The following is a 14,709-nucleotide window of genomic DNA, read 5'->3' as shown; positions in this document are numbered from 1 at the left end:
ATGTTCAGTGCACCACTTCATGAAGTTCCAGACTTCCACATACGAATGTAAGTACCAAAGGTGGGCAGCTGCGCCGCATATTTTTCCAGAGAGTTGCGGCACAACTTTTACAAGCATTTTCAAGCTCAACTCGCAAAATTTTTCGGCAATAATTGAAAATTGGAATACGACCGCATAAACAAACTGGCATCCCTAGAGCCGCGCATTACAAAAATCTATGTTTCTGACGAAATGAGTCAGCATACACATGATACAGGTCGGGCAGCATATTTCTGAACTGTAAACCAGATGAGACCCTCTCCGACCCCCCTCTTCCGTCGCTCCCTCACTCCCCTTCACTCGCTGTAGTTGCCAGATTTCATCTTTCACATAAACTCTAGAAACTAGAGTTAATGTGAAAGATGAAATTTGGCAACTACAGCGAGGGAAGGGGAGGGAAGAATGATTCATGTCATAACCAGTCAGGCAGTCAGTAGCACTGCAGTTATGGCGTCAGTTTCTTGTTGTTTTGTTTCTTGTTATTACTAGTATTATGGATCATTTTGTGACCAGGAGGAGTCTGTGGCCGGCAGCAGTGATCCTGCCTCTGCCGACCAGGCCATGGACACGGAAGTTGAAGTGACTGACGAGACTGTTGACAGCCAGTCCACCGAGACTGAGGCCAGTGGCAGTGAGACATTTTTTTCTAATAAGATATTGATAATATTAACTTTTTTGTATTAATTATATTTTGTTTTACTTGTAAATAGGCATTTTTTGTTCAATCCCAGAATGCGACGCTTAGCTTTAACCTAGGTATGTTAATGCCTAGCAATAATTCACCAGGCCAACATACAGGCAATTAAAACATCTAATAATTACTTAATAAGTAATATTAGGAGGATACGTCGCTACCTGGCATTTAATTGCAACTGTCGAAACCCCCTCCTTCAACCCCCATCGCATGCACTGCCACCTTCATCTCTTGCCTGGCGATTCAGCTATAAGTAAACACATTGGAGAGCTCCACGAATTTGTGTTATAATTGCTGAAATACTAAGCTCCGCGAGGATTTTATCTACGGTATTTGTACTTATTAGCACAGTGAGGAAGTAGAGTGACTTTTATTTTGTTATGTCTCTCAATTATTGTAATTGGGATAATTTCTTAAACGATCTCTGGTCAGTCATGGCGACAACAACACGTCTTCTTTGTGAAGTCGTTTAGGTCGATGTGACTATCCCTTGCCCTTAAGTCACTCAGTGAATGTCGCTGCGCCCTCCCGGGCTCGTCTTCACTGAAAGAGAATATGTGAATAATCTATTTATACAGTATATACATATATATGTAGACTGTTTACAGTTTTCTTTGTCCTAATTATTCACGTGCTAGTATGAATGCCATGACTGACTCTCTTCCTATTCTTATGTTCGTTCACAAAAAACCTTTGGGCTTCCGCCCTCGGTTTTCTTGTATTATAAATAAAATTGCTCTCAGCATAAAGACCAGATTTGAGTTTTCTCTTCATAACTTTATTTTTGATGTCCTCAGTAGCGGGTTTAGTCTTTCCAGGCGAACTTGAGCGAGGCTGCTAGACATAGCGTTCTTTCCGGAATGTTGACCTTCCGGTCTTCCTAGCAATCTAGAGTTATGTTGAAATGGACTTTACATCCTTATATGGGTTATATGAGAACAATTCAGGGTGGAATTCTCAACCCAATAAGTATTGCTAGAGTAATAGTGAATGCTGTTGCGAATAGAGTGCTATGTTAGCGACTCAGCACTGTCAACCCTGCCGGGTGATAGTGCGCAAGTAGAGATTCTCGCTTAAGTTATTACTTGGGGGATAATGTCTGTGCCCCTGATTGGCAGCAAATAGAGATATTGATGATCCCTCTAAATAAATTGTTCTAAATGAAATTATTTTATGTAAAAAAAAAAAAATTCATTGAACTAAGGGATACTTGAGATAAGAGTCGGGAGAGAGATACGTCATGGTGAGTTAATTGTTTATAATTGTCAAATGAGTGACTTATATAACAATAAGAGATCTTAATGAATTAACTTACTAATAATATGATAATTTTGAGTCATACTGATTAAGTTTGGGAGAAAATGTTTTCTCCCTTATATTTTTATAATGATATGATGTGACTCATGGTGTCCTCCTAGATAGTATTGAGTGATGAGCTACAAAAACTAGAAAGTTTAGCTCAGGCACTACATACAAGGAATTATCTGTCAGTAAAGAAATTGAATTCAGTAGTAGTACTTTCACCTAAGACCCAAGGGGGCCATACTACATGTAATTATAAAAAAATGTAGAGCCACTTGGATTACTAAGATAGATCCTCATGTGGCTTGCATAATTCATGGCAGCTGTGTCTCAAATAACCTATTTTCACAAATGGATTGTTCAGTTTGTTATGATCAAATTTTTCAATTTCATCAAGCTACAGGTGATAAGAAAGATTTATTGCAATTACAAATTAAAAATAGGTGGAATAAGGCCTTGAAGAGTAAATTTTTGAATGTGCAACAATGGAAAGATCCCAAGTTGGCAGAAAGTTTAGGATTATTGGTGTTAGGTAAAAGACTTAATCCCCACTTAGACAAGACTGCTCCTGCTAAGAAAAATAAGTTATAGGACCCTCCAGACTGTGAGGCAGTAGGAAGTCCACAGAAACCTCTATCTACTCAATCTGATTTCAGTGGATTCCAGGATCAGGAACGATGAGCCTGGTTCTAATCATAGTATCCAGCCTCTTGAGCAGGAAGAACCTGTTGAGACTGACTTCATCCTATCCACATCTTGGCAACCACTTCCACCTGGGGCAAAAGTGTTGGTTACTGCGAGTGGAAACAGGCTGCTGTCGACTGACACACAGTTGCTGGATAATATTGAGTGTAAGGTTGATTCTAACAGGCCATGGATAACATTGGTAAGAGCTAAGTCTTCTTTGTTCACCAATTCATCTGAATCTGTGGATTCCTTATTCAAGATATTTTATGAAAATGTCTCTAAGCTTCCTAATATCTCAGCAAATACAAAGAGAGAGGAAGGACATGCAACTTTGGGTCATCATTCTTTGTTTTTGGAGGGTAATGCTACACTTTCTTGGCCTGATATTTGCCCAAAGATGATCTCTGAAATAGACGAAGTCTGGGCTAAGTTATTGAAAGACTTAACATTCATTCCCACAATTATGATGTGTCAGTTATTAACTAGGTTTGTGCTGGACTATGAAGAAAATTCAGAAGTGGACAAATGTTTTGCTGCTGCTCTACAAGGAATCCCATATTCCCATTACAACTCATTATCATTTGTTGAAAGCCCTAAGACAAAGTCCAGTTAAGGAAACAAGCAACAAATAATGCTTCAAGTGGTAGCGCTTATTTGTTGACCAGCTGCCCGGGTCAGTTATCAACCAAGGGGAAATTTTAGAGGAGGAAATAATCAAAGAAGTAATAGAGGTGGCCGTTTGTTCAGAAACGGAAGGAGACCTTATTCCACCACCTCAGCAACTTCCCCCTTCCAATGAAGCCAGACAATTAGGTCGTGTAGGGGGTTGGGAGAACAGATGGACTTCTTCCATATGGGCTTACAAAACAATCAAAGAGGGTCTCACATGGACTTGGTTGAGGCACCCTCCCCTAGCATCCCCAAAGAAGGGTCAAAAACCAACCCCATTACTTACAAAATTTGTAAGTCAACTACTAAACAGAGGTGTCATAGAACCGTTGCAGCCAGAGAAATGTTTCACGTCTCGCCTATTCCCAGTCCCCAAGAAAGGCAGCGACAAATTAAGATGGATTTTGGATCTTTCAATCCTAAATAAATTTATTCCCAAAAGAAGTTTCAAGATGCTCACTTACGACCATCTGAGGCACCTACTTCCGCCCAATGCTTGGATCTCAAAAGTGGATCTAGAAGACGCCTATTATCACGTTCCTGTTGCTCCCAGGTACAGAAAATTTCTGGTGTTCAAAGTAGGGGAATTAAGTGATCAATTCACAGTGATGCCATTCGGTCTGACAATTGCACCAAAAGTCTTTACAAAACTGGCAAATATTCCCAGAAAGATCCTTGCAAAGGAGGGCATAAGAACCTTTGCTTATCTAGACGATTGGCTGATAATGGGAAACTCTTTCGAAGATTGTCAAAGGGCGACCCAACGTACACTAGTACTATTTCAAAACCTTGGTTTAAAGAAAAACCAGGTAAAATCAAACTTAATACCATATCAAAAGTTGGATTGGTTAAGCCTCCACTGGGATACAAATCAGCAGTCAGTCAGTTTATCAGGAACAAAAGTAACAGATTTGATAAACAAAGTAGAAGCCTTTTGTGTAAAGCACAAGGTTTCTTGGCACGATTGGGAAAAACTTATGGGTCTGTTGAATTTTGCCACAATAGTGGTTCCATTGGGAAAGTTAAGGAAAAAGCAACTATCTCATCTGGGCTCGAAGTTGCTAAGCAGAAACAGAAAAGTTACTTTTTCTCTCCCTGTTCAGATAAAGAATCATCTGTTATGGTGGACAAACTGGGACAATCTAATCGGTCCCTCTCCCTGGGTTCCACCTCAAACAGGTTTGGTCGTTTGTACGGATGCGTCCAAAATAGGATGGGGATACCATTCTTCAAAAGGGGAATTCAATCAAGGAAAGTGGAGCAACTTCCTTTGGGACAAACACATAAATATAAAAGAATTAGCAGTGGTCCTATTCCTTTGTCGGCAAACCCAAATTTACAGAATATAACGATCCTGTTTGCCGTGAGCAAAAAAAAAAAAGAAAAAAAAAAAAGGGCAGTGTTTTGTCTCGACCAGGTCTTGGCCCCTTCTACAACTGTCAGAAAAAATCTTCAGTGTTTGCATAACACAAACACTTTACCTCAAAGCAACTTATATACCGGGAGTACAAAACAATTGGGCACATGCACTGTCCCGTCTCCGGCCAGTATCGACAGAAACAGAATGGTCCCTTAAGGTAATAGAGTTCAAGAGTTTAGTGAAGAAGTTTGTAACTCCAAAGATAGATCTCTTTTCCTCCCTAACAATCACAAGATGCAACTTTATGCATCTCTGGAGAGGTCGAATCCCTGAGGAAATGCACTATTCTTAGATTGGAACCTTTGGAATTCAATCTATCTGTTCCCACCTGTGAAAATATTGCCCACAGTGGTTCACAAACTCAGATCCTTCCAAGGCAAGGTCCTCTTAATTGCACTATATTGAATCATACAACCTTGGTGCCTGGATCTGTTGGACTGGTGCCCGAATCCGCTACAATTGCAACAAGGATGTCTAGACCAGGAACTACATTCTCAGTTCGAGATATCCTTGGCACTTCATGCTTGGAGTTTCTCAAAAGGAGTTTAAATATGTTGTTGGGTAATTCCAATATAGCTAACCAAGTATTAGCAGGTCATAGACTTCAAACTTTCATGCAAAATGAGAAAGCTTGGAATCATTTTCAACAATTTATCAAGTCAACAACTCCAGAATCATTGTCAGAAACAGTTGTGTTAGAATTTTTAGAATTTCTGTTCCGAGAAAGCCCTTAAAGGATCGACAATTGCATCTTATAAATCAGCATTGGCTGACCCTCTGGCTTGGGGTTTTAATATTACTTTGAACCCAAGGATTTATTAAATGCTAAGATTTTCCTTTTTCATTCAGAGAACCCCTCGGCCAAAGAGAATCCCACCTTGGTCTCTGTAAAAAGTTACTAAATTTCTTATGGGGCCTAATTACAATATAAATCTGAACAGGGATAAATTACTACAGAAGGCAGCCTTCCTTCTAGCAATAGCAACAGGTATGAGAAAAAGTGACCTGATTTCAATTTCCAATAATCCATCATTATTGGTACTTTCTGAGTAGGATGTTACCCTTTTTCCTACGGAGATCCTAGAAAAAATGAAAGGGAAGATTTCCAAGCTCAACCTATTAGGATAAAATGCCTAATGGATGAGACAAGGGTTCCTCAAATATTGTGCCCAGTTAAAAATCTTCAGGAATGGTTATCCAGATTCCCTAATCGAGGCCCTTATGTTTCCTCATCCAGGGATGGTAAGAAATTGTCTTCTAGTCAAATGACTAAGTCTTTATCTCAATTAGTGAATCAAGCAGACTCTGGCAAGAAATTTTTGGCACATAACACAAGGAAATAAGCAGGGTCTGTGGCCTTTCTGCGGCATATGAGCCTCAGTCACATCTAGGAAATGGAGATCTTCTTCATCACGATAATAAAGTGAGTATCCTAATTGAGATATGTAAATTAACATTTTACCTTCTGGTAAATGTTCCTAATTTTGGAAATATTCTACACGGTTTATAATCATAATCTGGACCTAAGTTAGCGGAGCCCTGAATGCAAGTCACCTCCCTCTCCACCTCTTGCTTGGGTATTCAAAGCTAAGCGTCGCATTCTGGGATTGAACAAAAAGCCGTTTTTTTCTAAAAACCAGTTTTTATGATATGACCCAGAATGCAACGCTGATAACCCACCCATCTCCACCCCTCGAGAGTTGACTTATATTTACTGCTCGCTCTAAGGCAAGAGATGAAGGTGGCAGTGCGTGCGATGGAGGGTGAAGGAGGGGGTTTCGACAATTGCAATTAAATGCTAGGTAGCAATGTGTCCTCCTAATATTACTTATTAAGTAATTATTAGATGTTTTAATTGCCTGTATGTTGGCCTGGCGAATTATTGCTAGGCATTAACATACCTAGGTTAAAGCTAAGCGTCGCATTCTGGGTCATATCAGAAAAACTGGTTTTTAGAAAAAAACGGCTTTTTTTATTTTATAATTTGTTCATTTATTTTTAAAGTTGTGGTTGCGGCAAATCTTTTTGAAAATGGTTGCGGGTGCGGCAAAACTATTTCAGCAGAGTTACGGTTGCGGCGCAAGAAAAGTTGTATGTGCCCACCTTTGGTAAGTACAGTATTGTGGCATAAGTTTCTCATACACAGTATAGGTATACAGTAGGGTCGGGATATATCACCAGATAGGGTCCAAGGATGTTCGCTATATACTAAATCGCGATATATAATTACACGTAATCAATGGGGAAAATAGGGTTAGGTTCTGGAGGCCAATAAAAGTGACTAAACTTGACAAAATGGCACAGACTAAAGTTAGCAGAATATAAATTGCATTGCTGGAATCCTTGCAAGACAGTGAATAATTCTAATATAGTGTAGTGGATACTCTCCCCTACAACTGCTGATGGTCACTTGCCATCCGCTTACCAGCCAACCAGCGGAGAGTTCCACAAACCAGCCCTCGTGTTCGAACTGAGTGGTGATTGGTCAGTTGCCGCCTTGATCTTAGCCAATCAGCAGCGTTTCTCATCTTTGCATTTCAACTCTTGATCCGGCAGAATGATATAAATACTCCCCTGCCTCGCTGTGAAGGTCAGACTACACCACCCTATTAAGCAGGGAAGACCTCCTCTAATGAAGCTCCTCCACAGCAACTCCTCTCCCACGCAGCAACTTCCCAGCACCTGACTGCTCTGTACATATACTGTAATATATATAAAGATAACGCCATTGGGAGTTTCCATCCTCATTGTGAGATCTCCTACATGTACGTATGTATGTGAGCCAAACAAAGAGAAAATAGACAAACACAAAGAGAAATTAGACTACTGGCCACATTCACAACGCTACAATAGGCATCATATATTTTGCACAACAAATAAAATTTTTAGTCTTTCAGAGTACTGTACATTTAAGTACCGTACAGTTTTTCAACTCGTATTTTTGGGGCAGTTTAGGGGGGTTTTAGGAGTGTTTCTGACTTATACGGTTTTTGGCTTTATGTGAGGTCCCAGGAACATAACCCCACGAATGTTGTGAGTATACTGTAAATAAATTTATCACTATATATTGGAAAATGTTGATAATTTTGGTAGCCGCGATATAAATTTTTTTATATAAAGTTGCTATATATCCCAACCCTACTGTACCTGTACATTAGTATATAATTTGACTTCAAAATAAAACAACAAGCTAAATCAGTGGTTGGTGGTGTGGCAATACCGAGGGAGGTATGACTCAGCAGCAGGTGACACAAGTTCTCAGCAACATTGAGTGCTGAATCCAGCCTGCAACAAAGTGACATTACCAGGAGTATATTAAACACAACCACCAAGCTCTCATCACCACCTATTTCACACCTCAACAATTCAAGGAGAATCTAGTGACGATGATTCTGCCACTCTGGAGATTGGTAATGAAGCTGGAGTTGCTTTACAAGCGTCTGCAGTTGATTTTGAAGTCTTCGAATGCCTACACCCCATCGTCTCCAAGAGGTTCCCACACCTCTAGTGTTTGGTGAAGACCATGGGAGTATTGCATAATTAACTTCCTGGGCTTTCTTACAATATTTATTTAATAATGTAAATGCAGTTTATGTGACATTATGTGTCATTTTTGGAAGGCTAATTTGGTAACCCAAAGTTGGTCTAGAGTAAAGGTCCACAGTAGAATATAACGATTTTAACACATGTTAAAGAGCATTGCTTGAGCAGCTTTCTGATGCACAGACGTGTAGCAGTATGATATACCCACACAAAATGAGACTCCACCATATTAGGTTCCAAGCTGATATAACTTTTAGTGTATGGGAATTATTTAGGGTTCTCAAATAAAAAATCATCCTGTAGAATGAATACAGGCTGTCACAGGTACAGAACAGTACATATACAGAAACAATGAATGTAACCATACAAAATAAGAGTACAGGGTACAGTGCACAAATAAATTCCATTAACATGAGTTCGTGTACTCACGTTCAGTGAAGCGGTCAGTGTGAAGGTGATGGGCCTGTTTCTGGACCTTCCTGCCAGGAGTAGGATGCAAGGTGGCACCCTCTTTACCATAAGCCATTAGCTCCTGGCACCTCTCCTTGGATCCAGGGCCATACTCTGCCACCAGAATGCAACTCTTGTAAAATGAACAATAAAGGAAAAGTACTGTACCAAGAAATGGACCACTAAACCATTTACAGTATGTACAGTGTTTTTTCTTGAAATGCAAACCTAACCTAACTTAACCTAAATGATTCTGAGGCCCATGCATGGTAACAATTCACTCTTAAAGATACAATAAAGTTACACACCAGCTCTTTCTAGGTAATTAGAGGAAATTCCTTGATCAGTGTCAAACCATTTCTGAGGCCCATTCCCAAAGACTCCTCAGTGTCAGGGCTGTGTCAGTGGAGCGGCAAATCCTAAGTATCAAGCTCTATCGACAGTCCTGAACCAAATATTCTAAGAGATACAGAGTTTTTTATCACCTGTCTGAGGCCATAAGGTCAGATGGTATTTTTGAATTGTACAGTGTATGTGTATAAGTCAAAATGTCATTTCTTACTTGCCACAGCCTGTATGGGAAAATGTTTAAGATCAGTACTGCCAGGTGGCATTTTTGATGATGCCAGAATACTATTGTTAATATACTTTTATGCAAAACAATTGGTTGGGCTATGGAATTCAACAATAAAAATGTTCTCTCAGAGATAAAAATTGGAACCAAATTTGTGGACTTTTAATATACAGTAGACTCGCAACTTACGTGTATTTTTCTTATGCTGTATCAACTATACGCGGATTACCCCGGGGGCTGGGCTACAATTTCCAATTTCAAACTCAAAATTAAAAAAATGGGTCGTACACGTGTCAAACGCTAGCCCACCAAAGCTCCAATCCTGCATTTCAAGCTCTGTCTACATAAAGTTTTTCAACTAATATTTTTGGCTCGATATATGTAACTTTCTTCATTTATTTTTACTAATTTACATGCACACACTGTCCTAAGGGCAAAGCTGTAATGTACATGTACTCAAAATAATGTACAAAATTATTAAAAAATATTTTGTCTAGTGCAAACTATTGCACGATTACAGCTCCTCCCTGACTTACGACGGGGTTAGGGACCCAAATCCAGGTCGTAAGTCGAAATGGTCATAAGTCGAAAATGCTTAAAATAATACATAGAAAATCTAAAATCGGTGTCTCTTTTTCTACTCAGCACCACAAAACTCTCACTTTTAAGCTTGATAGCCATTTTAAAGAGAATTACAAACAAAAATTTTGTCTGTGTACTGACGTTGGGACTCGAAAATACGTAATTTGACAAAATTTTGGTACGACTGAGGCAGGTCATAAGTGTGGGTGGTCGTAAGTCGGGAGGAGCTGTATATCAAAATTAATCACTATCTTATAAGAATGGCAGCAATGTAAATTATATTCTCCCCAGTCAGTTCAGTGACATTTTATAAGGGAAAAACAAAATCTCAATCTAAAAGACATAAATAAACAAATAAATACTACACTAGACCTTCGGTGCCAACTGTCAAACGTGTCACTGTCACCTCACCTCCCCCCTCTTCCCAGCCAGGGTTTGCTAGTTATAGGCTTACAGTTTTTATCTTATATAATATAACAGACTAAAGTTAGGAGAATATAATTTGCATTGCTAGAATCCTTGCAAGACAGCGAATTATAATTATATATATATATATATATATATATATATATATATATATATATATATATATATATATATATATATATATATATATATATATATATATATATATATATATATATATATATATATATATATATATATATATATATATATATATATATATATATATATATATATATATATATATATATATATATATATATATATATATATATATATATATATATATATATATATATATATATATATATATATATATATATACAGTGACCCCTCATTTAAACACCTCGGTTAACGTAATTTTGATTAACGAACTGCCTTCCATAAGGATCTTCAATTCGGTTAACGAAAAAAAATTCGGTTAACGAAGTTCTTACGAACCGACCTCAACATGTTATCGCTTGCACTGACCGGGCAACCAGCTTTAGTATCAGTCCGCCAATACATTAATCGGTTCTAGGGCTTAAATTCCTTACTATTTTAGTAAATATCAAGAAGTTTATACTATTCAATAATTTTAAAAGTTTAATATTCAATTTTTTAGTCATTTTAACAATTATTGAACATAATTGAAGGTAAAGTGACTAGTTTAATGCGCGGCATCCAGCCTCTTAACACAGCAAACAGGAGTTAGTCTCTCTCTGTTTTCACTGGAGGTAACATCTTGCTTGAGACTCTCTTCAACTAAACGCTTTTTTTCTGTGTTTCCAAGCAAATTATTGGTCATTTTGAAATATATTTTACATATTGACAATATATAATGCAGTGCAGTGTTGATTTAAAGAAAATAATCTTGAATCACGCCAAGAGAGCTAAAATTTTATGGGTGAAATGGCGCCATGGGGTGACTTCTCTTCCACCCCAATGCCTTCTCTTCTTCCTTCTCCTCCACCCCCATTCCAAATCCCATCATCATCATCATCATCCAGGAGCCTTCTACATACACACCTCAAAGTAAGTGAACTTTTCTACCATTTTTGTTGAATTTAGGAAATTTTCGGTGACCTGGAACCAATTACCCAAAACCCATCATATACGCGGGAAGCGGCGCGGGCACGATGCGCACAAGGTCGCCCAGTCATCAAAACATTACCGAGTTCTTCACCCGCCACCCACCACAGCCGGCCCAAGTCAGTGATAGTGATAATTATAGTGAGGATATGGACTTATATGGCCTTTGAGGGGTTTGACAAAGAGGCCCTGCAAGCCTCTGTGGTGGATAGTGATACAATTGATACAAGTGATACAGGTGAGGGCCAATAATCTGCCCTCTGCCTCGGAACCAACCCCCCATCCCCGTGTGCCCAGCCATCTTTTCTACTAATGCAAGTGTTAAAAAACCTAATATTATTGATATTTCTCTTAATTATTAATTGTGTGTGCATACCATCATAAAGTTAAGATAAAATTTTTACTACAACATAGTTGTGTGTCGTCAAAAAGTGGAGTTTGGGGGTCGGGCCAGTCTCTATTGGAATTAATCCCATATGTTCTGTTGTTCACTTAGCGGTTTTCACTTATGACGGTGCCCTGTGGGTTCAATTGACGTGTTAAGCGGTGCTACTGTATATATATATATATATATATATATATATATATATATATATATATACTATATATATATATATATATATATATATATATATATATATACTCTATATATATATATATATATATATATATATATACTGCTATACTACTACTATATATATATATATATATATATATATATATATATATATATATATATATATATATATATACAGGTTGTTCAATACCTCTCCTAGTCCGGCATTCACCAGCAGTCCGGAAACTCAGTACGGTCCAAACGATTTTAGTTTGTCCAATAGGTAGATAGGCAGCTTTTATTATTTGTTTTATTTTTTTTTATCTGAATTATTATTATTATTACAGGAGTATTACATTTTTGCCCCTCAGGCCCCAATGTGGGTCAGTGACCTATGCCCGGGTGGGCTAATCCCCTTAAAAAAAAAGCCACGGGAAATTAAGGTTTGTTTACATCCGGCAGTTCGGCTGCTCTCTCTCTCTCTCTCTCTCTGCTTGTCTATTCAGAGTACAACATTTAACCCTTCAATATATATGAGCAGTAAATAAGTGTTGCTTTCATATTCTTATGTAGAGTAATGACGATATGTTTTCACATGTGCGCACTTACATACGCGCAGTCTCACTTTTTCTTTTTACCATTTATGGTTAGCTTACTTATATTGTTCCATTTATTAGCATTCAATAACATTACAGGTACTTCAAACAAACATATTATTTTTTTTTACATTAATTTTACTACAGCTAAAATCAGGGTCTTATTTTCTTCAGTTTTATATGTAAAACCAATCAGTCACTGGTTTTGTAAGCTTTAACATAAACAATGCCGGCAGCCGTCTCGTCTCCTCTAATATTCCACGTATTATTAATATATTGTATTGTTAATTTTGCACACACACACACACACACATTAATTCAATAAAAACAAATTCAGAAACATTAATTAAAATATATATGAACAGTAAATAAGTGTTGCTTTCATATTCTTATGTAAAGTAATGACGATATGTTTTCACATGTGCGCATGCGCACTTTACATACGCGATCTCTCTTTTTTCTTTACCGTTATCATTAGCTACTTCTATTGTTCCATTTATTAACATTAAATAACATTACTTAAAACAACCATATTAATTTTACTACAGCTACAGCGAAGGTCTTATTTTCTTCAGTTTTATATGTAGAACCAGTCAGTCACTGGTTTTGTAATCAACGAAAACAATGCTGTGTCATTTCCTCGTGTGTTTTAATATTCAACGTATTATTAATGAATTGTATTGCTCATTTTGCACACATAAACATTAATTCAATAAAAACGCCATTCAGTAATAAACAATAATGAATCTTTTGTATACAAGAGAAATGACGCTGTTTACACGATTATGCACGTCGTCTGCACGTTGGCGGGCCGTTCAAACCCGTCGAAATTCAAGTTTCCGCCGTCAAAATTTTTATTTATTTATTTTTTCCAATAAAATACGTTAAGAATTAAAAACTCGCGAAATTTGAGAAGCTACTATACGACATTTAACCCTTCAATATGTCTTCAAAGAGACCATGATGCAGAGAAAGTGTTGCTAGTGCTTCCAAGCATATAAGCACAAGTCACTATCTATGCAGGAAAAGGGTGAATTTCCATGGTCCAGCACCAGTCAGATCCCGAGGTTGCCAGACTAGAGAGGTATAACCTGTATATATAGTATGTATATATATATATATATATATATATATATATATATATATATATATATATATATATATATATATATATATATATATATATATATATATATATATATATATATATATATATATATATATATATATATATATATATATATACAGTATATATATCATAATCCACAGGTCTCATTCGGGACCTATGCCCGGGATGGCTAATCCCGTTAGTAAAAAAAAAAATAAAAATAAATGGCAGGAACCCATCAGAACAGATGTCTGGTCTCAACATGAAGTGAGAAACAATCACTCAAAACTATCTATAACCAAGTGATGGGGGGATGTCAAAATTGATGCAGGTACAGAAAGCTGCCAGAGCTAATTTCTTTGGAGTTAGAACTGTGAGCGCTTGCAATAAACTGGTTCAGGTGTATTCAAGAGCGAACATGTCCAGTACTGTACTTACCTCCAGTGTGAGCCACTCAACTGGCTAAAAGCTGAAAAAATTGCAGAGCAGAGTAAAGGTAATTAAAGAGTATTTTACTGTACTCACTTGGGGTGGAGGGGCGTGGTGCATGTTAGGTTCATACAGTCCATCTTCTTGATTGCCTCATGGGACCGTTTGGTCTGAATGTGTGGTGGTGGAGTGTTGGAGGTGGAGATAAGGCAGCGGGTCCTGGGGTGGCTTGGCTGGGGACTGTGAGAGCTTCCTGTCGGGGCAGTGACCCACCACCCCTACCCAGCGCTCAATATGCCGCTGATGCTGCGAATTGACTGCCGCTTCCTGAAGAACTCTGAGTGGGCAATATCTTTGTAGAAATTTTTCTTCAAATGTTTTGAGTACATGATAATTATATTCTTCATCATAATTAAGTAATGAAATGTAATTAGTATAGAACTACAGTCATGCCGATTAATGTCTTAGAATCGTTCTTGGAAACGTGGCGTTAACTGAAATGGGCGTTGTCCGATAATTACATA

At 37.7% G+C, this 14,709-nt stretch overlaps 1 protein-coding gene across 1 annotated transcript in view; it reads right to left on the bottom strand.

The window, feature by feature from the left end:
* Positions 1–8,918, bottom strand: part of LOC121863495 (UPF0193 protein EVG1 homolog) — a gene marked incomplete at its 5' end in the record, with an annotated part of 33,530 nt that extends 24,612 nt beyond the window's left edge. The window contains 1 exon segment of the mRNA XM_042362173.1: positions 8,784–8,918. Coding sequence (XP_042218107.1) covers positions 8,784–8,918 — 135 coding nt within the window.
* Between the last annotated feature and the right edge of the window lie 5,791 nt (positions 8,919–14,709).

Source organism: Homarus americanus, unplaced genomic scaffold, assembly GCF_018991925.1.
Source record: "Homarus americanus isolate GMGI-L3 unplaced genomic scaffold, GMGI_Hamer_2.0 scaffold48026, whole genome shotgun sequence".
In the NCBI taxonomy this organism is placed as follows: domain Eukaryota; kingdom Metazoa; phylum Arthropoda; class Malacostraca; order Decapoda; family Nephropidae; genus Homarus; species Homarus americanus.
This window is presented reverse-complemented; position numbering and strand designations above follow the sequence as displayed.